This window comes from Eretmochelys imbricata, chromosome 4 (assembly GCF_965152235.1).
Source record: "Eretmochelys imbricata isolate rEreImb1 chromosome 4, rEreImb1.hap1, whole genome shotgun sequence".
Lineage (NCBI taxonomy): Eukaryota > Metazoa > Chordata > Testudines > Cheloniidae > Eretmochelys > Eretmochelys imbricata.
Window position 1 is genome coordinate 31,327,006 of NC_135575.1, and position 24,215 is coordinate 31,351,220.

The following is a 24,215-nucleotide window of genomic DNA, read 5'->3' on the forward strand; positions in this document are numbered from 1 at the left end:
AGTTACAAAAAAGATACACAGACAGAAATAGTTATTCTATTCAGCACAATTCTTTTCTCAGCCATTTAAAGAAATCATAATCTAACGCATACCTAGCTAGATTACTTACTAAAAGTTCTAAGACTCCATTCCTGGTCTATCCCCGGCAGAAACAGCATATAGACAGACAGAGAGACCCTTTGTTTCTCTCCCTCCTCCCAGCTTTTGAAAGTATCTTGTCTCCTCATTGGTCATTTTGGTCAGGTGCCAGCGAGGTTACCTTTAGCTTCTTAACCCTTTACAGGTGAGAGGAGTTTTCCTCTGGCCAGGAGGGATTTTAAAGGGGTTTACCCTTCCCTTTATATTTATGACAACAATAAAAAGACTGATTTAATCTACCAAATGTATTTATTATACTTTTTTTTAATCTCACCTATACTTTAACAGTATTTGGTTAATGATCTGGGATTTGAGAGAGTTTGGTTTTTGAAGCATTTCAATTGACACTTTGAAACCCTCTTGCTTTTAGTGAACCATTTTGGGTGATTTCATTCTCTCTCATAATTTGACATTTCTTGGTCATAAGGAGGAAGAAGATGAGGCTATTCATGATCTTTTTAATCTCTGAATGTTTCAGTTTCTACTTTATTCCCTCCTATGTTAAAAATTGATTTAACTCTTTCACGCTTGTTGTAAAACACTATTTATCCTGTATCTATAGTTATATACAACGCAAACACCAAAGCGAATTCTCTCTTACTACATTTTCTCTTGAGTTTAGGGCTAAGTATGTGTAAAGGTCTGGAAGCTTTGAGTTTATACACACAAATTTTCATGCTTCCATTCCGGAGGTTTGGAGTGCACTAAATAAAAGGAGCAGAGAATGCTACCTAAAGACCCAGTCGATCCTGGAAATTCCGGCACAGACCAACTCCTCAGAGTGGAGAGCCTGCATCAACTCAGCACGCTTCGCAGCTTGCCCAGCCTCCTTTCATCCCCTGGACAGTACTGCCACCTTCTTGGGGGTGGGGGAACAGGAAAGGATGTCAAAATGCAGAGGCAGAAACCAGGTAAACTAAGTCAGACATAAATCAGTATTAAATTACTGTGGACATCCCGAAGGGTTATGTGCCTATGGGGAGGCAGAACTCAGCTATCCTAGGGTTCACATCTACACACAGAGAGAGTACCTGTGGGGAGCCTTCTGCCAGTTTCTGCACCTGTAAGGATTCTTTGAGCATTATACTTTAATGAGGATAGAGGTCTGATCTCAATGGATAAACATTAATTTTATCTTAATAGCTTGATCGTGACTGCATCTTTTGGCTTTATCATGTGTTCAGGAGTTCTTGAACCCTTTGATCTGTTTGGGCGTGTTACACTGCTTAAATCCCAAAATATCAAGCAGTGGAAAGAAAAGGGGTTGACTATCACACACTTCTAGATTACAGTGAAAGAAAGAGAGCTCTAGCTTTTGACGTTAACTTCAGGCTATGGGTCTTGCTGATTCATCTCTTATCTTTTTTGATACTTCAAAAATTGGGACAAACGCTGCCCAGAGACTTTATTTCATATGAGAGATGCTTTGTTATTAAAAACTAGAGGAGTGTAAGCCTTCTGGACCTCTTCCATACATCTATCTATACTGTTAACAGGTTTTTCAATTTTTTTTTTTTTTTGGAAGGGGCCAAGAAATTTGCAAGATTCAAAAAGTAATTAGACACAAACACAGCGAGATAACAGAATATCCAAAGTTATAACAGTTAATGCTAAAAGATGAGTTTTGGGAGGGAGATAAAGATTGTCTTAAGCCTGGAAGCATGGAGATTTTAGTTATTAAGGATTAGGGGGAGACTTCCTTGAGGCGACAGATTACCCCAGATTTATCAATGGTGTGGTTTCTTGCATCTTCCTTTGCTCTCTTATGTAGCTGGAAAGTTAGGAAAAGTACTAAAAATAAGATATGTCTGTTTGTGAAAAAAAGGAAACAATATAAATGAAACTGCAAACAAGTTGCATATAAAAGGCTGGCTATAGAATTAAGGAAAGCCACCTAGCTCTCCTGCTAAAGAACCAGCTGGCTGCAATTCCAGCCTCCTCCCAGCAGGGGGAACAGCTGTGCAATTTAGGCAGCAACTGTAGACAGGGGCCCAGCGTGGAAGGTGCTGAGGAACAAGGCAAGCTTCAAGAGGGCAGCATGTCCCCGTGAAGTCCCAACTTCCAACCAAACCTCCCCCATCGGAGTCCTCTGCCATTTTACCCCCTTCTCACTAATACCATTTTTTTCATTTTCTGTATTGTCCGTGCCTTACATTTCATTCAGAGGGAAGCCAAGGGGACTTTGGCTCATGTTCACCAATAGGCCAGATGAGACAGAATACTGGACTAGATGACCTCCTGATCCATCGGGAAAGTCCTTTGTTCCTCTGATACTGTCACGCAATTCAAGCCTAACATTTAAATGATATTATTTTTAACAAAATTTTTTACAATAGCTAATAGGGTTTGTTTGTTTTTTTTAAGGCCCAAGTGTTACTTTTAGAGTTAACTTTCCTCTATATTATGTGCATCCCAAACATTGTAGCACTTTTCTAGTGAATGAGAACAACTACTTGATAAACCTATTTTCTTTGTACAGACTAAATGAAACACAAACTGAATAAATGGTTAAAAAAAAGGGGAGGGGGGTGATCTCCACTGCCTTGCACCTGGCGTAATCATTTACATCTCAGCACAGTGGATCAGCATTCACGTGGCACTCCATGTTAGTACCCAACCTGGAGAAGCTAATGATCCAACTGGCGGACCAAATTCTGTGAAGATTCCTGGTTACGTGCCACTTGAGGCATGTTGCATGTACGCTAAAAAGAACAGTGACTCCAGAGAACATGTAAAAAACAACCATTCTGATTTCATAATGTTTTCTATCCACTTTGCAGAGCTGTTAATGATTCCAGAAGGTGCAAGACTGGAGAACTCATCCTCATTTGGTGTAAATCAGTGTAGCTCAATTGAGTCAATGAACCTATGATGATTTACACCAGCTGAGGATCTAACCCTAGATATTTAAAATTCCTTTCAGTTTTAATAGTCCACAGTATTATTAAGGAGACAAAATAGGAATTTTGTTTTTTGTAAACATGATTAAAAACAAAGTATTATTTTAACAAAATAATATACTCCCTTTCGGGGTTTTGCATGGAAAATATTCATTATTCATATTGATTTTCCTCTGTGGTCCTCTATGACAATTTATAGCAGTGACCTCCCAGTCTGGTCACTGCTAACAGATCTCTGAACTGTTTTCATATGGTCGCACACTGAGTTTATCAATAATGGTCAAGTATTTAAAATATAACTCAACAAACTGCATCATGTGGTTTATGTTTAGTGTCTTTCAGTTATTTCCATTAGAGACGTGCTGAGTATATAAAAGTGAAACGGTGGCTTTTCTACCTACCAGCTGAAAGTCAAGCTGTTTTTCCCCATCATATGAATCATCATCACTAATAATAAATTCTGCAGTAATGAAGCCAGGGGTTTGCACAAGTTTAAATTTTTACACCACTAGTGCTCTTCAGTGCCCAACTTGAGACACCTTAAAAGGGGCTTGATTTGGTGTGCTTAGCACTTTTGGAAACTCAGGTCACTTTAAGGCATCTCAAGTTAGGTACCAAAGACTACAAAAGCCACTGTTAAAAATGTAGGCCAGCATATTAACATTGTGCCCTCAGAGACATTTGCATAACACAGTGTCTCAAAATTCTAATTTAGTGTGCTATTCTACTGATTAGCAGCCAGCTCACTCCCTCTTAACTATGTTGGTTCTACCTTAGCAACGGAAGTAAAAATCTTTTAGCCAAAGTAGGCAGTTATGTCTGAACACACAAGCGGGAAGCAGGTCTATTGAACAAGGCAGTACTATATACAAAGTCACATTTCAGAGTAAAAACACACTTTAATGTCACAACATATACACCGGACCTTTCCCCTCTTAGTCACAATTACATTTACAAGTTATATTTTGTTAGTATAAATCGGTCATTAAATGGTGAGACTCAGGTTTCCTATCACTGAAAACTGCTAGAGTTATTCTTCTGTTAAAGAGGCCACTTTTCCCCATTGAAGGTTTGTGTTTCTTTCTAAGGAAGACATTTTATTCTAATTATAAGCCTGGTGATTTTTCCCTATGCAGGTACCAGGCAGATCTGACCACACTTTATACAGAATCATAGGGTTAGAAGGGACTACAAGGGTCATCTAGTCTAAACCCCTGCCAAGATGCTGGATTTGTTGTGTCTAAATATGGCTGATCACAAGGTTTTATTAAAACCTGAGCAGCTTCTGTGTCTTCTGGGCATTTCCTTTGTTTTAGTCACTCCTCACCCACCTTGCTCCCTCAGCGCCCCATATGCTACAGTGGGTGGCAGTGTTGCCCCCTGGTTAGAATGCAGCATAATGGACGGACTCCTCTGTTTTGCTCCTTGTTTTGCCACTGACTCAGTGTGTGACCTCAGGCAAATTCCTTAATGTTTTTGTGCCTCAGCTAACAAGTCTGCCAAATGTAAATCACAATATTGATTTTCCTCACAGGGATGCTGTGAAGCTCGCTTAATGTTTACCGAATGTTTCCAGTTCTCTGGATGAAAGGTGCTATAAAATGCAAAGTGTTTATTACTATTATGGTGAAGTGGTCTCACGAAGGTTCTTATTAAATATAGGCATATCATGCAGAAGTAATTTAAATAAAAAAATCATATATAAAATCTAAAGTTTTGACAGGGTCATCCATCACTGATATCTGTGCAGCCTACTTAACGCCGCTTTTATTTAACAGTTAAATGCTGTGGATTATTCCTAAATCTATCTTTAAGGCTTTGAGAAACATCAGAAAAACCCAGCATTGCCTGTATCAAGCATTCAAAATTCACAAGCAAGATGCTGAAAAATCACAAGTTTGTTTTCATCATCAGGGGAATTTAAAAAAAAAACTGATTATTTTTATTTGCTTCAGGTTTTTGAGACTTTAAGGATAATGTTTTCTAGTTTTTCTCCATAACCATAAGGGCTAGAAACTAACTCTTCTAAAAACAAACGCTGAGATTCTCACATAACATGACTCCAGGAGCTGGAGTTTTTAAAAATATCAAATATCAAGACTTGTGATAAAATCATGCGAGCTGGTAACATGGAAGAATTCACAAAACTGGATAAATGGACAACACAGTAACAGATGATAGTCATTGTGGATAAATGCGAGGTATTGCACATTGGAAGAAATAATGTGAGCTATACTTGCACTTGTCTTTTTAACAATCCTTTATTTAATCTCTAAATGACTGTGGACAGTATATTATCAGCATGGCCCCTTAATTCTAGATTTATATGTAGACAAAGCCCAGGTTAAAAGGTGTACCGTTTTAAGTATACCAGTAAAAATGGTAAACACCTCTAGTATGGAGGCAGTTATATTGGTATAAAAATGTTTATACTGGTCTAAGTTAAGGAAAGGGGAATACACTATACCAATATAAGGTACCATTAGACCCATACTAGAAATAGTACTGGTATCACTATTTTGGTTTAAAAAAAAAATTAACACCCCTAACTGAAATATTTATACAGATACAAAATGTGTGTGCAGACCAGCCTTCAGATCTTGTCCTACAGAGGAAGAGGGTGAAATCCTGACCTCACTGACGTTAACGGCAAAATTCTCATCGATTTTAATGGGGCCAGGATTTCTGTGCACGTGTACATGCGCACACAGGAGTGGGGGCTTGGAGCTTCCAGGGCATGCAGTAGGGTCTGTCTCCTAACTCAAGTTCTGCCTGAGGTTGTGGAGGGTGGGGGGGGGGGTACTTGTAGGAACTGGTGTTTCTCTAGCGACATAAGTTCTTGTTGAGTTGCCTTTTTGTGAATTTCATTCTGTTTTATCTTGTGTCATTTTATATCTGATGCACATGCATCCAGAGGTTACATGAAGCATATTTACAATTTAAAAAGGCAAAAGAATTGTGTTGCCGCTGTTGTGGAATTTTTAATCTTCCCCTGTGGAATCGACAATGTAGCCATTCCTCCTCCCCTCCTCACTCCCCGGGCCAGAATCAGAGTTGTTTTTATTTTAATGTGTTATTTGAGAAGCATATTTTAGACATTAAGTTGTCTTTTTACCATCTGTTGAATATTCCCAGGCTGCTTTATCATCTTGTTTTGACACTTGCATGCTCCTTTATCACCTCTAGGCTTAGTTACTGAAATGCTTTCTTCTAACTGGTTTCCCATATGATTTTATTTTAAATGATCATATGCAAAATACTGCTGCTGCAGTTATTTTCCTTTCTAACTGCTCAGCTCATGCAATCCCTAGTTCATTCCTTATAGAGACTCTCTTTTTAAAGCAAAACAAGGCGAGCTAACAAATAATACAATCCATTTTCTGAAGTGCTTCGCTTAGTTTTTTAAACAAATACTTTAGGAACTTCAGTTTGAAGTTAGATTTCAATCTGAACTTCTCTCTCTTGAATCAGGCCACCTTTTTATTTTGTAATCCCAATTTTGTGCAATTAGGACCATCTGGACGAGCTCAATTTGTCCCAGGGACATCTCTGCTTCGGCACATGGATTTATTCTGCAAACCAGAGTGGGGGTGATGATAGGGTGGTCAGCTTCCTTCATCACATAATCCCCTCCCTTTCCTATGGCCCACAAAGGGCTCTCTGTGTGTTTGCAATCTGCTCAGGGGAAAGGGGTAGGAAAAGCAGGCAGGCTATTAGGACTGCATCATCCTTCCAGCCGCCCCCATGGAGATTACCTGGAAATCATAAGAGCCCCATCTGTACCTTTTCACCCTCTGCACGTGGGAATAACCCCTTCACAGGAGGCTCTGTTAACATAATTCCAACAGAGCTGCACTGCCAGGAATTGCAGGGAGTGGTGGGGGCCCCAAGAGATGGTGGAGACCGCATGGGGCCTTGGAGAAAGGGAGCAGACTCAGAGTTCTGGGGACACACCTGTGACTCAGTCAGTAGGTATGGAGAAAGCAAACCTCTTCCCTCCCATTATTGGGGGAGCTCCACGAGGAGATCTTCTTGGAGATGAGCCAGGCTTCATTCTTTGCTTAGGCAAAACTCCCATTTGATGTCAGGCTAATTGAGAGCCTAGTGCTGCTTCTTTTATGTACAGCGGCATGGTGATATCACTGTTACCATACCCTGCCCTGGAATATCAGAATTGAGTCTGCTATTGCTCAGCAATACAGAGGGCATCAACTTGCCCTGAAATAAAGAGATGTTTCAAGCTGGGCTTCTGTACAATTGGAAAATAAACCATTTTGGATCTAGGCTTCTTCACCAAAACTGGTGAAAAATAAGGCTTCAGGGAACTAGAATTGTAGGCAAGGGGAAAGATCTCTGCAATATGCAGAGGAGAACCTTGGATATTTAAGGTATTTCAAGAACAGCCTTATTCACTCTGCCAGAAAAATAAACTCACTTCACACAGGAACTCTTACCTCCCAGCCCAAAAATATTTATTGAGAACTAAGCTGTTTACTGGAAAACAGATTAGAAAATTCAGGCTACTAGGAAACGTTAAAGGCACTTACTGCCCCGCCACCTCCACGGCACTGGGAAGCGGGTAAGGGGGGGATTTGGGAGATAATAAAATAATCCTTTTCAGCATTCAGTAACAAACTTATTCACCCAGAATGTACTTGACAACAGTATTTACTTGTATGCAACTAATTTTTTGGAAGCTATTGATAAATAATTTTTAATAGGCTGAGTTCACATAAGGATTTAAAATTTCAGATGCTTCTCTAAACCAAATTTTGGTCTGGAAGTCAGCGTGGAAATTTCTGAAGATCAGACTCTTCTCCAAGATTTCCAAAACTACTTGGTTCATGCTGGAAATACCAAGGGCCAGTTTCTTCTGCAATTTCAGGGATTGTGTTTCCAGATGATATACCAGCAAAAGCAGAAGTATGTAAATTTATGAACCTCAAATATTCATATTTTGTTTGTTTTGAAGTTTAAGACCATTCTTATTTGGTCTGAACTGTTTTGCCAAACATGTCAAAAATGCTTAAAATTTCTCTAATGAAATTTGATGAAAGATTTAAGCCTCTATATATTTCTGAGTGAGGGCACGGATGGGCAATTATAAAATCTTATTTAAATAAGTACACAATATTACTGCATTGAATGTTTTGTACATTGTAGTTGTCAGGGTTTTTTAAGAGTTTGGTGAAAAGCATCATATACATATATGATATGGCATAGGCTACTAGAGGTTTGACCTTCTGGATGATTTAAGAGAATTAAGAGTTTTCAGATCCATATCAAAACTTTTGACCTATTACCTGGCTGCAGAGTCACTCATGTCACCACTATATTTTGGATTTAAAAATACTGGCCTGTGTTATTTATTTGAGTCGGTTTTATTCATAACTGGACTGACTTTGCTTGAAAGGGCAAATTGAGAGTTCCATAGTCCACCGTTAAAATCCTGAAACATTATGAGTAGATAAGAGCCTAGGAAATGAGTTTACCTAATCAGATGTTCTACTTTGCAAAAGATTGTTATTCTACGTAAAGCAGCACAGAGGAGCAACTGAGGGAAAAGAAAAGATAAGTGGTGGAGAAAGTCTCAGTCAGTCTAAGAGGCTATGCCTTGTATCATTCTATCCAGAAAGTAAACATGCTTGTTTGTTTCATCTGCCTATGATAACTTGTCTTTTAGGCCTTGATCCTGCAAAATCTTAACTGTGCTTAATTTTGCACATGTGAACAGTCTCACTAACATCAAAAGAAATACCAACATGCCTAAAGTTAAGCATGTGCGTACATCTTTGGAAGATTGGGGTCTCTAGGCTGTAAACTCTGTGGGGTGGGGACTCATAATTTAATATACATCTTTACAGTACCTAGCATAATGAGGCCCTAATTTGGTTGAATCCTTTAGGTTCTACTGAAATAGAAGATTAATAAATAGTAGTTGTTGTTGTTAATTATTATTATTGTAGGAAGCAGCAACTATTTCACACCTATACCATAACTCTTATCTCTTGGCATTTGCCTCTCCTAGGTTAGTTTTTAACTCATTCTCTCATCCCTGCAAATTCCCTTCACTTCAAAATAACCATTTCCTCTGAAAACATTGCAAATGGAGAAGGTAGCAGGAAAATTTAGATTGAAAAAAGCATATCTAAAGAAGATACAGAGAGAGAGAGAGCAATAGCTGGACAGTAAAACAAATTTTAATTGTTTATTAATATTTATCCAAGGTGGATGCCAAACTCAAGCAGCTTAATGGGAGCAAGTTGGAGGGCCCAGATAATCTCCATCCAAAAATATTAAAGGACTTGGTACATGAAATTCCAAGCAATAGGAAGGATTTTTAATGAATCCATAAACTCAGTGGTCATATCCTATAACTGGAGAATTGCACCTATATTTAAGAATGGGGAAAAAAAGTCTGACCTCAGTTGTATGAAAGGTGTTAGAACAAATGTTGAAAGTGAGAGTAATTAAGGACATAGAAGTAAAGACTAATTGGGACAGAAAACAACATGGTTTCATGAAAGGTAGATCATGCCAGACTAACCTGATCTCTTTCTTTGAGAAGATAACTGATTTTCTAGATCTTATCTACCTGGATTTCAGTAAAGTATTTGGTACAGTTCCACATGGGCAATTATTAGTTAAACTGGAGAAGATGGGGATTAATATGAGAATTGAATGGTGGGTAAGGAACTGGTTTAAAGGGGAGATTATAAAAGGTCATGCTGAAAGGCAAACTGTCAGGCTGGAAGGAGGTTACTAGTGGAGTTCCTTAAGGATTGGTTTTGGGATGGATTTTATTTAGCATTTTCATTAATGACCTTGGAACAAAATAAATAAATAAATAAATAAAAAACAGGGAGTGTTCTAATAAGAATCATAGAATCATAGAATATCAGGGTTGGAAGGGACCCCTGAAGGTCATCTAGTCCAACCCCCTGCTCGAAGCAGGACCAATTCCCAGTTAAATCATCCCAGCCAGGGCTTTGTCAAGCCTGACCTTAAAAACTTCCAAGGAAGGAGATTCCACCACCTCCCTAGGCAACGCATTCCAGTGTTTCACCACCCTCTTAGTGAAAAAGTTTTTCCTAATATCCAATCTAAACCTCCCCCACTGCAACTTGAGGCCATTACTCCTCGTTCTGTCATCTGCTACCATTGAGAACAGTCTAGAGCCATCCTCTTTGGAACCCCCTTTCAGGTAGTTGAAAGCAGCTATCAAATCCCCCCTCATTCTTCTCTTCTGCAGGCTAAACAATCCCAGCTCCCTCAGCCTCTCCTCATAAGTCATGTGTTCTAGACCCCTAATCATTTTTGTTGCCCTTCGCTGGACTCTCTCCAATTTATCCACATCCTTCTTGTAGTGTGGGGCCCAAAACTGGACACAGTACTCCAGATGAGGCCTCACCAATGTCGAATAGAGGGGGATGATCACGTCCCTCGATCTGCTCGCTATGCCCCTACTTATACATCCCAAAATGCCATTGGCCTTCTTGGCAACAAGGGCACACTGCTGACTCATATCCAGCTTCTCGTCCACTGTCACCCCTAGGTCCTTTTCCGCAGAACTGCTGCCTAGCCATTCGGTCCCTAGTCTGTAGCGGTGCATTGGATTCTTCCGTCCTAAGTGCAGGACCCTGCACTTATCCTTATTGAACCTCATCAGATTTCTTTTGGCCCAATCCTCCAATTTGTCTAGGTCCTTCTGTATCCTATCCCTCCCCTCCAGCGTATCTACCACTCCTCCCAGTTTAGTATCGTCCGCAAATTTGCTGAGAGTGCAATCCACACCATCCTCCAGATCATTTATGAAGATATTGAACAAAACCGGCCCCAGGACCGACCTCTGGGGCACTCCACTTGACACCGGCTGCCAACTAGACATGGAGCCATTGATCACTACCCGTTGAGCCCGACAATCTAGCCAGCTTTCTACCCACCCTATAGTGCATTCATCCAGCCCATACTTCCTTAACTTGCTGACAAGAATACTGTGGGAGACCGTGTCAAAAGCTTTGCTAAAGTCAAGAAACAAGAAACAAGACTTGTGGATGACACATGTTGGGAGGTATGGCCAACATGGAGGAGGACTGGCATATCATACAAGAAGATTTGAACAACCTTGAAAACTGGAGTAATAGAAATGGGATAAAATTCAAAAGTGCAAAGTCATGCACTTAAGGATTAACAACAAGACTTTTTGCTATAAACCCAGGTAACCAGTTGGAAGTGACAGAGGAGGAGAAAAAACTCACTGTACTGGTTGATCACAAGACGATTTTGAGCCATCAATGTGATGTGGCCATTAAAAAGGCTAATCCAATCCTAAAATGCATTAGGTAAGTATTTCCAGAACAGATAGGGAAGTGTTACTACCATTATAAAGGCACCGGTGAGACCTTATCTGGAATACTGTGCACAACCCTGGTCTCCCATGTGTGAGAAAAAAGAATTCAACCTGAACCAAGTTCAGAGGAGGCCTCCTCGGATGATGAGAAAAATGGAGATCCTACGTTATGAGGGGAAACTTAAGGAGCTTGGTTTGTTTAGCCTCACAAAATGGAGGAGGAGGGAAGATTGAGTGCTTCCTATGATTAAATCAGAGGGACAAACACCAGGGAGGGAAAGGAGTTATTTAAGTTAAGGGCCAATGTTGGCAAAAGAACAAATGGATATAAACTGGACAAGAAGTTTAGGCTTGAAATTACATGAGGGTTTCTAACCATCGGAGGAGTGACGTTCTGGAACAGGCTTCCAAGAGGAGTATTGGGGTCAAAAAACCTAAGCTGCTTTAAGACTGAGCTTGATAAGCTTATGGAGGGGATGGTATGATGAAATTGCCTACAATAGCCCAAGGCCTGTCCATGACTGCTATGAGCAAATACCTGGGGGATGGGACATAGAGGGGGAGGGCTCTGAGTTACTACAGAAAATTCTCTCTCAGGTGTCTGGTTGGTGCGTCTAGCCCACATGCTCAGGATCTAATTGATCACCATATTTTGGGTCAGGGAGGAATTTGCTCCCAAGTCAGATAGGTAAAAAACAACAACAACAGAGTCTCTGCCATCCTCTGAAGCATGGGGCACAGGTCATTTGCTGGTTTGAACTAGAGTAAATGGTGGATACTCTGTAACTTGAAGTCTTTAAATCATGATTTGAGGACTTCAGTAACTCAGCCACAGTGTATTGGTCCTACTACAGGAGTGGGTGGGTGAGCCCTGCAATGTGTAGCGGGTCAGAACAGATGATCAGGATAGTCTCTTCTGGCCTTACAGTCTATAATATGCCGAGAGACTTTATTGTGCTAAGAAGCATTAACTATATTTTAATCAACACAAAATGTCTATTTTTATTTATTCTACATTCTCACATTTAAAGCAATGTGCTTTAATCGCTTCCCTTTGCATTTTCAAATTCCTTCCACCTACCCTATGCAATTTCCAATTCTGTTCGTAATGATAATGACTTACATTCATATAGCACCTTTCATCCAGAAGGATTCTAAATGCCTGGCAGCCTACAGATAGGGACAATTTCGCCCACCACAGAAACACAGCCAGGTCTGAACTGCATTGTGTTGGTTTCAAACTGCTGTGTGATGTTGTGCAGTGGAAGGCAGAAAGTGGCATGTTTTATTTGTATTTCATTAGTTTGTTGGCCCACCTTTTTATTCTATTTGGAAGCTGTAAGAAGGCTTAACAGCCCCTGATCTGCACTGTCCAAAATAAAAGGCGGGGAGGGTTTGGTGTGGGTGGGGAGGGCTCAGCAATGATCTGTAGCACTTACAGGCTCAGGCATTTTTACCATCATGTCATCTAAGCCTGCTCACAGTTGCACTGGCAGGCACCTGTGGTGAATGATAGGTCCTAAATTTGCCACAGCAGATGCAGTTTCAGTCTTCATTACTTAACTGGATCTGTGACCATGTGACCTACGTCACATTAGATAGGCTCCACCTTCTATTAAAGCTTATTCCCTGAAAACAATCCTCTTGAGATAAGAGAGCTGATGCTCATCTCGAATGGTGTAAGGCAACCAGAGCTTGCTTACATACTTCAGTTTTTCATATCTTTCTAAAATTTGCTATATTAGTTACTGTTGATGCTGTCTCTGGAAAATGGGTCCTGCATGCTGCAGTTCATTAGTCTTAGACCTTTCTTTCTGCTTCCATCCTATCTATATGAGCACTAGATACTGTTGAAATTCTAGCTATCTAGACTGGTTAATTTGGTGTCTACAAGATCAGACACGACACTCCACACTGTTTTTTGTCGTGAAGTTGATCAGCACAGATTCAGAGTGAAGACTGCTATCTACTGAATCACCAAAGTCACTTCTGGCAAGACTTGTATTTTACCATAGGGCTCCTACCCAAGTATTAACCTAATTCAGCACTGCTTAACATAAATCTGATGGTAGGCCAAAGCAGCATAAACCAGGTTACTTCTTTTCCTTGTTGACTTTCCGTTCTGTTTGCCTTAGAATGTTGTTCTGGCACCTTTCACCATAGTATCTGAATGCCTTCCATATTACTAGAGCAGCAAAGTGAGGTAGCTAGTAGATTTGACAGTATCTTTGGCTCTTCTCTTGTTGTAGGGAAGCAAAGGGGAAATGCCATTCTGGTTAGGCTAGAAAAACTCTCTCAAAAAGAGGATGGTCTTGCAGAATGACAAAGTGGCCAGAGTCTGTTCCTTCTTCATTTTTGTCCAGGATCATATTTCTACTAGCAAGTCCAGCTCCCCACCTCAAGGTCTCCCAATACGACGTTATTCCTGTGAACCAACTTCCCTTCCTTGTCAGCAATTTACTGAAAGGGGAGAGCGGAGAATCTGCAGTGTTTACTCTTGACTGAACAGCCCTGAATCAAAAGATGCTTGTGATTCAGGAATGTGACTTTAAAACAAAAGTTGGTCCCTAATAAAAGTGATGGGGGGAGGGGGGGAGTCAGTCAGGTGACCAGAAAAAATGTATTATATTTTTAAGCCATAAAAATAGAGTGAATCCAGATTTTGCCTTACCTTTTTAAGGATGAAACGAGTAATTTCTGAACAATGTAAGTGTCAGTTCACATATTTTCTATGTGTTCATGGTAGCATCCTATTTGGGTGTATAAATGGTACATTGGGATGGAAACCCAATGTAGAATAGGTTTCAGAGTAACAGCCATGTTAGTCTGTATTCACAAAAAGAAAAGGAGTACTTGTGGCACCTTAGAGACTAACCAATTTATTTGAGCATGAGCTTTCGTGAGCTCACGAAAGCTCATGCTCAAATAAATTGGTTAGTCTCTAAGGTGCCACAAGTACTCCTTTTCTTTTTACAATGTAGAATAGGATTTTACAAAAAGGACATTCGCTGATTGGCTGTTTAGTTAAGTCAGAAGTTTTCTTAATCATCTCTTTCATATTGTATTTAAGAATCATTCTTCTCTTGAACCTTGTGGGGTTTCTGGTTTTGTCACTCAGTTGTAAGCAGTTGAAATTTAAGGCAAATACATTTATTCTAATTGTTACAGGTAAAATTGCAGGCAACTGTAAATAAAATGTTCAGCGACCAAACAGTAATGAGTTTAGGCTCAGCCCAAGTGACTAGGATATCTTAACTAATCAAACATGATTCAAGGTGATAGACTGCTTATATTGATGGTGTATGCAATAAAGAAGTGGTTTTTACGGTAGATGGTCTAAAAATTAGCGTTGTTTAAAATATTATGGTATTACGTTTTGGATAATACATTTTTATTTACAAAATGCCCCATGATTGAAGGATTTTGTTACTAAAATGAATTTTAAGATGGACTAATAATGCGAACTATTTTTACAGAATCAAAAAAGGAGCCCCCTCAAATAAATCATACAATAAATATGTAAACTGGTGAGCAAATATACGAGCCAGCTTTGCATACATTCTCTGCAAATGCTTTAGCTCTTTGTGACAGCATACTTCCAATATGTTAGACGATAACAGCCTATTGTTGCAGGGACTACTTACTGAAAACATGTGAAATAGTGCTGTGCATTGGGTGGGTGAAATGGAACACAAGGCTTCTATGTAATCATATTATAATGAACTGGCCAGTGTTTATGCATGTACTGCTCCCTTCTAACCACTGGAATCAGAACTGCTGAACTGTGCATCATAGAGCCTATACTGCTAGTAATAACAGATAACAGAGAGTCTCCTTTAATTCAAATGATAGGGGTTTGAACTTTTGGCAAATGGGGATCTGATTCATATGTCCAAAGTTACATTTTGAATAACCAGTTATTTCATTGTGACTACATCTGATCTGAATTTGGATTAGATTAAATTTAGCCATTTTAGATTCAGATAAGCATTTCCCAATTTGAAAAAATAATCACTCTGCTGACTTGTCTAATAGCACATCCTCATCCTACAACTGGGTGCAGGAGGATGGACCCTTGTATCTGCACAAGGTCCCATTGTCTTCAATGGTGCTCTATTGGGGTGCAAGGGTTCTCCTGCATGGGAACAATTGCAGGATTAGTGCTCTAGGCTGCCCATTAAAAGGCTTGTAGTTCAGCTCTCTCCAAAATTTGGTCATAACTTTCTCTCCCCTGTGCTGATTGCCTAACTCCAATGCCTCCCAGTCCTCCCTTCCCTTCCCTTCCTTTGTCTTTCCATTTAGCTAATTCCCACCATGCACGCACCCTGCTTTACCAAACCCCACCCATGGAATTTAAAAACCAAAAACCAAAACAAACAAACAAAAAAAACCCAGAGGTGGGCAAACTACAGCCTGCAGGCCACATCTGGCCCACGGGACCCTCTTGCCTGGCCCCTGAATTCCTGGCCCGGAAGGCTAGCTCCCAGCCCCCTCCCCTGCTGTTCCCTCTCCCCCGCAGCCTCAGCTCACTGCGCCACTGGTGCAATGCTCTGGGCGGCGGGGCTGCGAGCTCTTGCTGGGCAGCGCAGCTACAGAGCCACGGCCTGACCCGGTGCTCTGTGCTGCACGGTGGCGTGGCTGGCTCCAGCCGGGCAGCAAGGCTGCCTGTCCTGGTGCTCAGGGCATCGCGGCTGTAGCGTCGCCAGCCACCGGTGCTCCAGATAGCGCGGTAAGGGGACAGGGGAGTTCAGGGTGGTGGTCAGGGGGTGGGGGTGTTGATAGGGATCGGGGCGGTCAGAGGGCGAACAGGGGGGTTGAATGGGGGCAGAGGTCCTGGGGGGTGGGGGAGTTAGGAATGAGAGGAGGGGTTGGATGGGGCGGCGAGGGGACAGGGAGGGATGGATGGGGCAGGAGTCCCAGTGGGGCCATCAGGGGACAGGGAACGGGGTGGGGCTTGAATGGGACAGGAGTCCCAGGGGGGCCATCAGGAGGCGAGAAGCAGGGGGGTTGGATGGGGGCGGCATCCGGGCCATGCCTGGCTGTTTGGAGAGGCACAGCCTTCCCTAACTGGCCCTCCATACAATTTCAGAAACCTGAAGTGGCCCTCAGGCCAAAAAGTTTGCCCGCCCCTGAAATAAACCATTAAACGTTAAAATAAATCATGGAACTAACATAACATTTGCAAACCATCACTCTGTTTGTTATATCTCTGCCAATCCCTTAGTATCCTGTCTATTTGGATCATCAGCTTTTCAGGATATGGTTTATCTCTTATTCTATGTTTGTGCACAACCTAGCACAATGTGTTTTATTAGTTAAATAAACTACCTTAAAATGTGCTGGATATATAAGATAAAATATTTTTTCAAAACATATTTTATATTTAAAACTAAATGATTAAAAAACATTATATCCTGGCCATGACCAACGCTCCTAGGCACTACAATAATACAAGTAAATAAATAAATAACAACAATAATAATCAGTAGTTGGTGATTGAACTGGTTATTTCTGGTCACTGTGTCTTTCAAGACTTTAAAACTGGCAGAACTCATCCCCTCACACCTGGTGTTTGTTCACAGAGTTGAACAGAAAAACAAGCATTCCTGCTTTTTTAGCTCCCAATCAGTTTCTTAAACATTGAATGAACTAGTCATTGAACTAATTTAGCTGAATAAACAAATGAAGAAAAATTCCCTCTGCACCTGTAGAAAAGACTACTGCTGTCAAATGCTGGATTAGTGCTTCAATTAATTCTGTTTAAGGTGTTTAACCAGTGACTTCCACCAGTTCAGTAATTTGATTTTCTTTAAAACTTCAGCAGCACACAATTACTTATTTTTTTTAAAATTCCATTTACATTGTTTTAATATATTATGGTAAATATAGGCCTTAACATAGATGGTTATAATTTCAATTTTAAATTGTTTTATTTTAAAATGTATTTTTAAACTAATAGAAGACTTTTTATGAAAAAAACATTCCACCCTAGCACAATGACATTTTATGTGAAACAAATTCTGTCCCCATGCTTGCCATTCATAGTGATATCTATTAAGCTCTCAAGCAGCCATGCATTTGTCAGATTATTAAAATCACACTGCAAGTAGCCTTGTATTCAAAAAGAGAAGTAGCAAACTTACTTCAATACTGAAGTATCCTCTGTCCACATAGTCCCCCAAGAAGAGGTACCGTGTGTTGGCAGGAGAACCTCCTACTTCAAACAGCTTCATCAAATCGAAGAATTGTCCATGGATGTCGCCACAAACTAGGAGAAATTAAAATAGTTTGTTACATCATCAGTTCAATTCATTTTACCAGGTTAAGCACACACAATTTTAAAGTGTTTACCTTCATAATAAAAATGCTGTATTACATTCTATTGTTCACCAGCTATTTTCTGTGTGCCAACTTACGATTTATATCTACATTGACATGATTGGTGAGGGTGGGCTGCCAGTCAGCAGAAATTGATGACAATTCCTGAGTAAAAACATCACCATTTTTCACTTTCGCATGCATCTACATATATTGTACAAAAGGTTACCACATGATTAAATAATGCTTTTAGACTGGAGTTTTACAAATGACTTGAGATTATTAAAATATATTTATGCATATTTTATTTTTTTAAATGCCCATCCCTTGCTATGGCCACTTTGTGCAAAGCATAAAATATTGATAATTAAAGGACCCATCAAAAATATCCAGAATAAGAAAACACACTAAACAAATTAGTCCCTTCAAACAGTCTCGTTCCCTCCTCCAATCATCACTATGCCTACCTGCCCTGTCCCCAAATCCATGTAAATATCAGCAGACCTTGCGGCATGCATGGAAGGTCAACAAACAAGGTAGTGCAACATAACTGATTGGTTTATTCACACAAAAGTCTCTCACTTCTTACAGAGTCAAAATAGGAAGAAACATGACAGAAAAAAATGTACTACTTCTCTCAGTGCATGCTTCCAAATAATTGGGCACACTTTTTGCTTTACAAGCAATAAATTCACATAAGCTTTTGCATCAATTTCTGCATAAAGGTCTTACTTTCCTATTAAAATCATGCCTCAAAATTATTTCATGCTGTGAAGAAGCTGTAATCATTTCTCCACACAGACTCAGTACTACAAAACTGTAATGAAGTTCCACCAAATTAACAACCGCACAACAATACAAACATCAATAATATCTCATTGTCTCGTCACAGTATAGTGTCACATATTCTTTACTTTTAGTTACAAGAAACCAGACTCTCTTTTTCAAAGTACAGTATGTAAGCTGGTTTAGGACAGCTCCAGCCAAAGCTCTCACCCCCTCCTGCACTCGAACACTCTTCCCCAGCCCGGTGACAGTGAATGAGGGTGAGGGAGAGCGAGCAACAGACAGAGGAGAGATGGAGTGAGTGGGGGCAGGGCCTCAGAAGGGGCGGGGCAGGGCAGGTCCATGGGGAAGCGGTGGGGTAGAGACAGGGCAAGGATGTTTGGGTTAGTGCAATTACAAAGTTGGCAACTCTAAGTAGAGCAAATAACAAAATATAGCAAAGGTGGTGATCATGCATACCTTACTCTCATGAGTACCAATGTGAAGTTAGAGGTACCACTTATGAGTTAGAACTGCAGGATCAGCTTCTATGCTCTCTTTTATCCTTTGCTGTGCATTGCTGTACACCATGAAGTAAAGACTGCATAACTACAGCCTTATAAAAAAATAAGTTTCTTCCATCAAATAGCGTAACTACAGAAAGACTAGTGCTCAGTTTTGTATTACATTGTGTAATCTTTTCTTTCCAGGTGACATTTTATTTTCATGAATTTTGAGATGGGAATCTTCAAGTGTTACTTAAGACACCTTCATCTGAAAGTGATTTCCTGCAAAGGATAATAACTATCATTCTATAACAATGCAAAAATAAAGTTTAAATTTAAATCCTCACACAACATGATGGAAAAGCTGTCTTTGTGAAGTCATTTTTTTAAGATATGAAGCTGTCATTATCTGCAATGAAGGAAAATTCTGGATCAACTTTATTTATGTAATTGGTTTAGCTTGCAAACTACTTTAAATGGGCTCTGTTCCTCTGTGTACATATAGTGAGCAGAGAAGAACAGTGAGCCAGAACATCTGCCCTCTTCAATTCAGACTGAGAAACTTTTTAGTATTATAAAGCAGTACAATTCTAACAATTAAAAATGCATGTAAATCTGAAATGTAACATGGTTGAGAGATTCTGAATGTACTTAACTTAGGTTTATCATGACTACAGGAAAAGGCAAAAGCTCCTTCATGTTAACAGGGGTGTGTCTATATGTATGTGTTTGCAATGGTGAAGGGGTCATTTCAGAGAAATTCATAAGTAAGACTTGCTTAGAAAGAAATCTTTCTATTTCCATCAATTTGTTATAGGTGGAAATGAAGAAGAGAGTACAACTATAAACAGGATGGAGAAAAAATAAAATTTTCAGAACCCTGTCCATTCAAGTCTATTATTATTATTATTATTAAGTAGGTGATGAAAATTCCTGTTAATTTACAAACACAGGATCCAATTCTCATCTTATTCATGATTGGCTTCAGAAAGTGTCTATCCAGAAACTGCTTTCAGAAAAGACGCTTGAAAACCAAAAGGAAAAAAAATTAAAGTAACAGTTTACTCCTAAATAACAGGAACAAGCTCTGAATTATAAGCATAAAACTAGCAGGGAATCCTGTCTGCAGAAACTGGAAAGATGTGGCTTAAGAACAGATGACAACAGATGAGTTATGATCAAATATTAAGCCCATGTCCCAAAATTTCAGTAATAAGGTCAACATTTTACATATAGTTAATCAGATCTGTATTTTATATGGACTATCATAACGAGGGCTGAAGAACTTTTCATTTTCATGGTTTTAATATATACTTTTAAAATATCCTGTCAGCATCCTATTTGTGTCCTAGTTTTTGGTTGGATGTTAAGGTTTGGAACTGGAGAATGGAATAGGAATTTCAGAGGAACTGTGAAAAAACATAACTGATTTGATAGGTTATTTTTGGGGTGCTGTTCACCTACCCTTCACCCCTCAGTTATACTTTTCAAGTTTTGGAGACTCTTGGACAATAAACATAATTATTTCTGATTTTCATTTGGGGGAAAGAAATGTTTACTTGCTATTTTTACCTCTCCCTTGCTCCCCCTTTTTCTCATAGGTGGTCTCCTTTCCTGGTTGTAGGAATATGGAATAGAGGGTCAGATCTGATGGGGGGATGATAAGGACAATTAGTAGCACCTATTGGCATCTGCCACCTGCTTCCACTGTCAAGAGGGATCCAGAATCTGAAGAGATCTGGAACCAGTAGGGGCTACTCGTACAGCTCATTCTTTCCCACTCCATTATGAGAGGAGCACATGAAGAGAACTAGATGGGAGGCTCATAGAATGGATTGAGGCTGGGAGACTAAGCCCAAATGACAGCACTAGCAATTCTTTGGGAATGGAGGAACCTCCAACCCCCTCCTCTGCTATAAAAGTGAATTGCCTTAGGCCCTGCTAACTGCCTCTCAGGGCTTGTCTATACTTACAGTGCTGCAATGGTGCAGCTGTGCCGCTGTAGTGCTTAGTAAAGACTCTACCTTCACTGATGGGAGAGCATCTTCTGTCGGCAAAGCAAGGAGCAGTAGCTATGTCAATGGGAAAGTCCCTCGCATCGATATATCGCTCTCTACCCTGGGGATTAGGCTGGCGTAACTACATTGCTCAGGGGTGTGGATTTTTCGAGGTAGTGATACCAACGTAAGTGGATAGTGTAGACCAGTGGTTTTCAAACTGCGGGTTGCGACCCAGTACTGGGTTGAGGAATGGAAGGCATTGGGTTGCGGCGGCTGTGGTCAGCACCACTGACCAGGCCATTAAAAGTTCCATTGGTGGTGCTGCTCGGCTAAGGCAGGCTAGTCCTTACCTGTTCTGACACCGTGCTGCGACCTGGAAGCGGCCAGCAGCAGATCCGGCTCCTAGGCGAGAGGGCCACGGGGTACTGCGCGCTGCCCCCGCCCCAAGCAATGGCACTGCACGATCGGGGGAGGGGCGATGCCTGCAGGCGAGAGCCAAGTGGAGCTGGACTTGCTGCTGGCCACTTCCGGAGCGCAGCACGGTCCGCAGTGCCAGGACACGCAGGAAGCCTGCCTAAGCACCCCTGCTGTGCCACTGACTGGGAGCTGCCTGAGGTAACCCCGTGCCCCAACCCCGCACCCCAGCCCCCCCAAACCCAGAGCCCCCTCCAGCACCCCAAGCCCCTCATCCCCAGTCCCACCCCAGAGACTGCACCCCCAGCCCAGAGCCCCCTCCCACACCCTGAACCCCTTATTCCCAGCCCCACCCCGCAGCCCTGCACCCTAACCCTCTGCCCCAGTCCTGAGACCCTCCCACACCCCAAACCCCTCATCCCCAGCTACGTTGGGTTATGGACATCAACAATTTTCTTCAACTGGTTTGCCAGAAAAAAAGTTTGAAAACCACTGGTGTAGACCAAGTCTCAGATTCTTATGTCTACAGCAAAAATCTATGAACCTGAGCAGATGCTCGTAAAATAGACTGAAGATTCCATATCCCTGTCCATATCCATATCCCTGGATAGCTTTTAAAAGAAAATACCCCACCCAAATTGAGGGAGGAATATCAAAGCCTAATAAAATAAGGAACAAACTCACTCTGTTTCCTTCTCAGACGTTCCTCAGCTACATTTCTAAAATGTATAGCTGTAGAAGGAAAAAGCTGCCACGTATTCTATTCATATAGGATTTCTGAGGGAAATCAGTGGCCATTAGTTTTGGGCTATGTCAGGCATCGTATTTTGGCAAAGGAGACCAACCCATTTATAATTGGTGGATATGGCAAGGATAGAGAAAAAATGAATAAAACACCACAAAAATATTTTCCATTCAGAAAGCCAGCAAAACCACTAATCAACTACTACCATGTATTACAATTGCCTTCTTATGGGACATGACAGGGTTAGCAAGATAACACTCTGATACTATTAGATCAATAGACATGATGCAGCGAACATTATTCCGCATCCCCTCCACAGTGCCTGCCTTACAAAGCTCTTTTCTCAGGTACAAATTAACTCCCTTTAAGAGGTGCTTTATTCAGATAAAAGGTTTAAAAGAATGGTAGTTACTATCTTGTAATAATTTCTCATCTGCAGGCATTACTATAGCATTTGAGGTCCTCCAATTTCAGTCAGAAGTGGGTGCCTAACTTTCCTTTGCGTATTTGAAAAATCCCCTTTTACCATTAAAGAGCCACTATCAGGTGTCAGCCACTATTCAGTCACTATTCAAAATGTGATTATAGCTGGAATATAACTTATTTTCTCTCACTCTCTTTCCTTTAAGAAACACAATGTAGCTCTTAGTGAAGCTCTCCCACGTCGAAGTTAGGTGCTTGTGCTGTGAGCGCACATCAAAATGGTACAACTTCGTTTCTGTTTGAGACCTACACTCAACATAGTTGGGGGTCTGTATAGTAAGGGAGGGGTGTTTTTCCTCACCAGCGCTGGAATGCCATTCTTCAGGCACACAGAGAAGACAAGCACCATATTTCTTATTGTTATTATTTAAAACTCTTTACTTATATCACAGCATCACCCAGCTCTCCAAACAGGGTCAAGGCCTCATTGTTCTAGGCTGAATAATCAACTTACCTTTACAGTTGTGTATGGGGACTAAACATCTGGACAAGGTTCTTGTATTAGGATTCTCTATCTGAGGGTTAGTTTAGTTTATTGTCCGTTACCTTACAGCTAGTTTTCTATCCTTAAACAGCCAGTTACGCCACTGCACAATATGCCTAATAGCAAGAAATGCTGCGATTAGCTTATTGGCTCTAGTGAGCAAACAGTGATCACTCTCTATTATTGTACATGCATGTTCATGAAATTCAAACAGAGAACCTGGAAGTGAGCTGAGAGTGCAATGTTTTGTTAGACATGCAACTCAGCAACTTTCCCTGATAGTTCTGGCCCCATCCCCTGCTGTCTTCATCAAAGCTTCCATTGACTTCCAGTTTTTTTATTATATTTGTGGTTTTCAATCAAAGAATGAAGAAAGAGAACTTTCCAAGTGCAGCTTACTACTTTTGTCTATAAAAAAAAGTTAACCTCATTGCAAAAAATAAAATCTCCAAACAGAAACCCTTCATTAGAAGCAATCAACTATATGTTTTTATCTTTCTTTTTGTGTATGTACGTACGTATCAGATTTTTGACACTGTGGCAATGACAATTTAAAACAGTAAAAATTCTACTAGATTAAAACTCATTTCAACATCCTGTGGGACATCAATGATGTTTCTGTAAAATGTTTTTCATACAAACTCACCTTAATTGCCAATCAATTAGTATGTTGCAAAAAGCGGAATTGAATTCAGGAACAAAAAGGACAGTCGTCATATTGTCAAAGTATTGTGTTGGCAACAGAAGAAACACTATCTTAAGATTCCGAGTGTTTCTGTATTAGTAGTTACTAACTCGTTAGGAGATCCTATCTGTTGAAACCAGTCAGGGGATCTAAGGAGGATCTACAAATCTGTAAAACATTCTGGCAAAACCTGCCAGGATTCCCTTTCCCTCAAATGTAGTAAGTGCTGAAAAATATTCAATTAATAGTCAAATACTTCAAATATGTGCCTGTGACCCGGAATGTAAAATGGAAAAGGGCTCACTATTCTGTAAACACAGCTGTTACCAGATACAAACTCACTACATCTAACATAATGACAGGTTTCAGAGTAGCAGCCGTTTTAGTCTGTATCCGCAAAAAGAAAAGGAGGACTTGTGGCACCTTA

The 24,215-nt window shown here is 40.5% G+C and overlaps 1 protein-coding gene across 1 annotated transcript in view; it reads right to left on the bottom strand.

The window, feature by feature from the left end:
- Positions 1-24,215, bottom strand: part of PPP3CA (protein phosphatase 3 catalytic subunit alpha) — a 320,751-nt gene that overhangs the window by 91,067 nt on the left and 205,469 nt on the right. Inside the window, exon 3 of the mRNA XM_077815075.1 lies at positions 17,532-17,656. Coding sequence (XP_077671201.1) covers positions 17,532-17,656 — 125 coding nt within the window. The remainder of the gene's footprint in view (positions 1-17,531; positions 17,657-24,215) is intronic.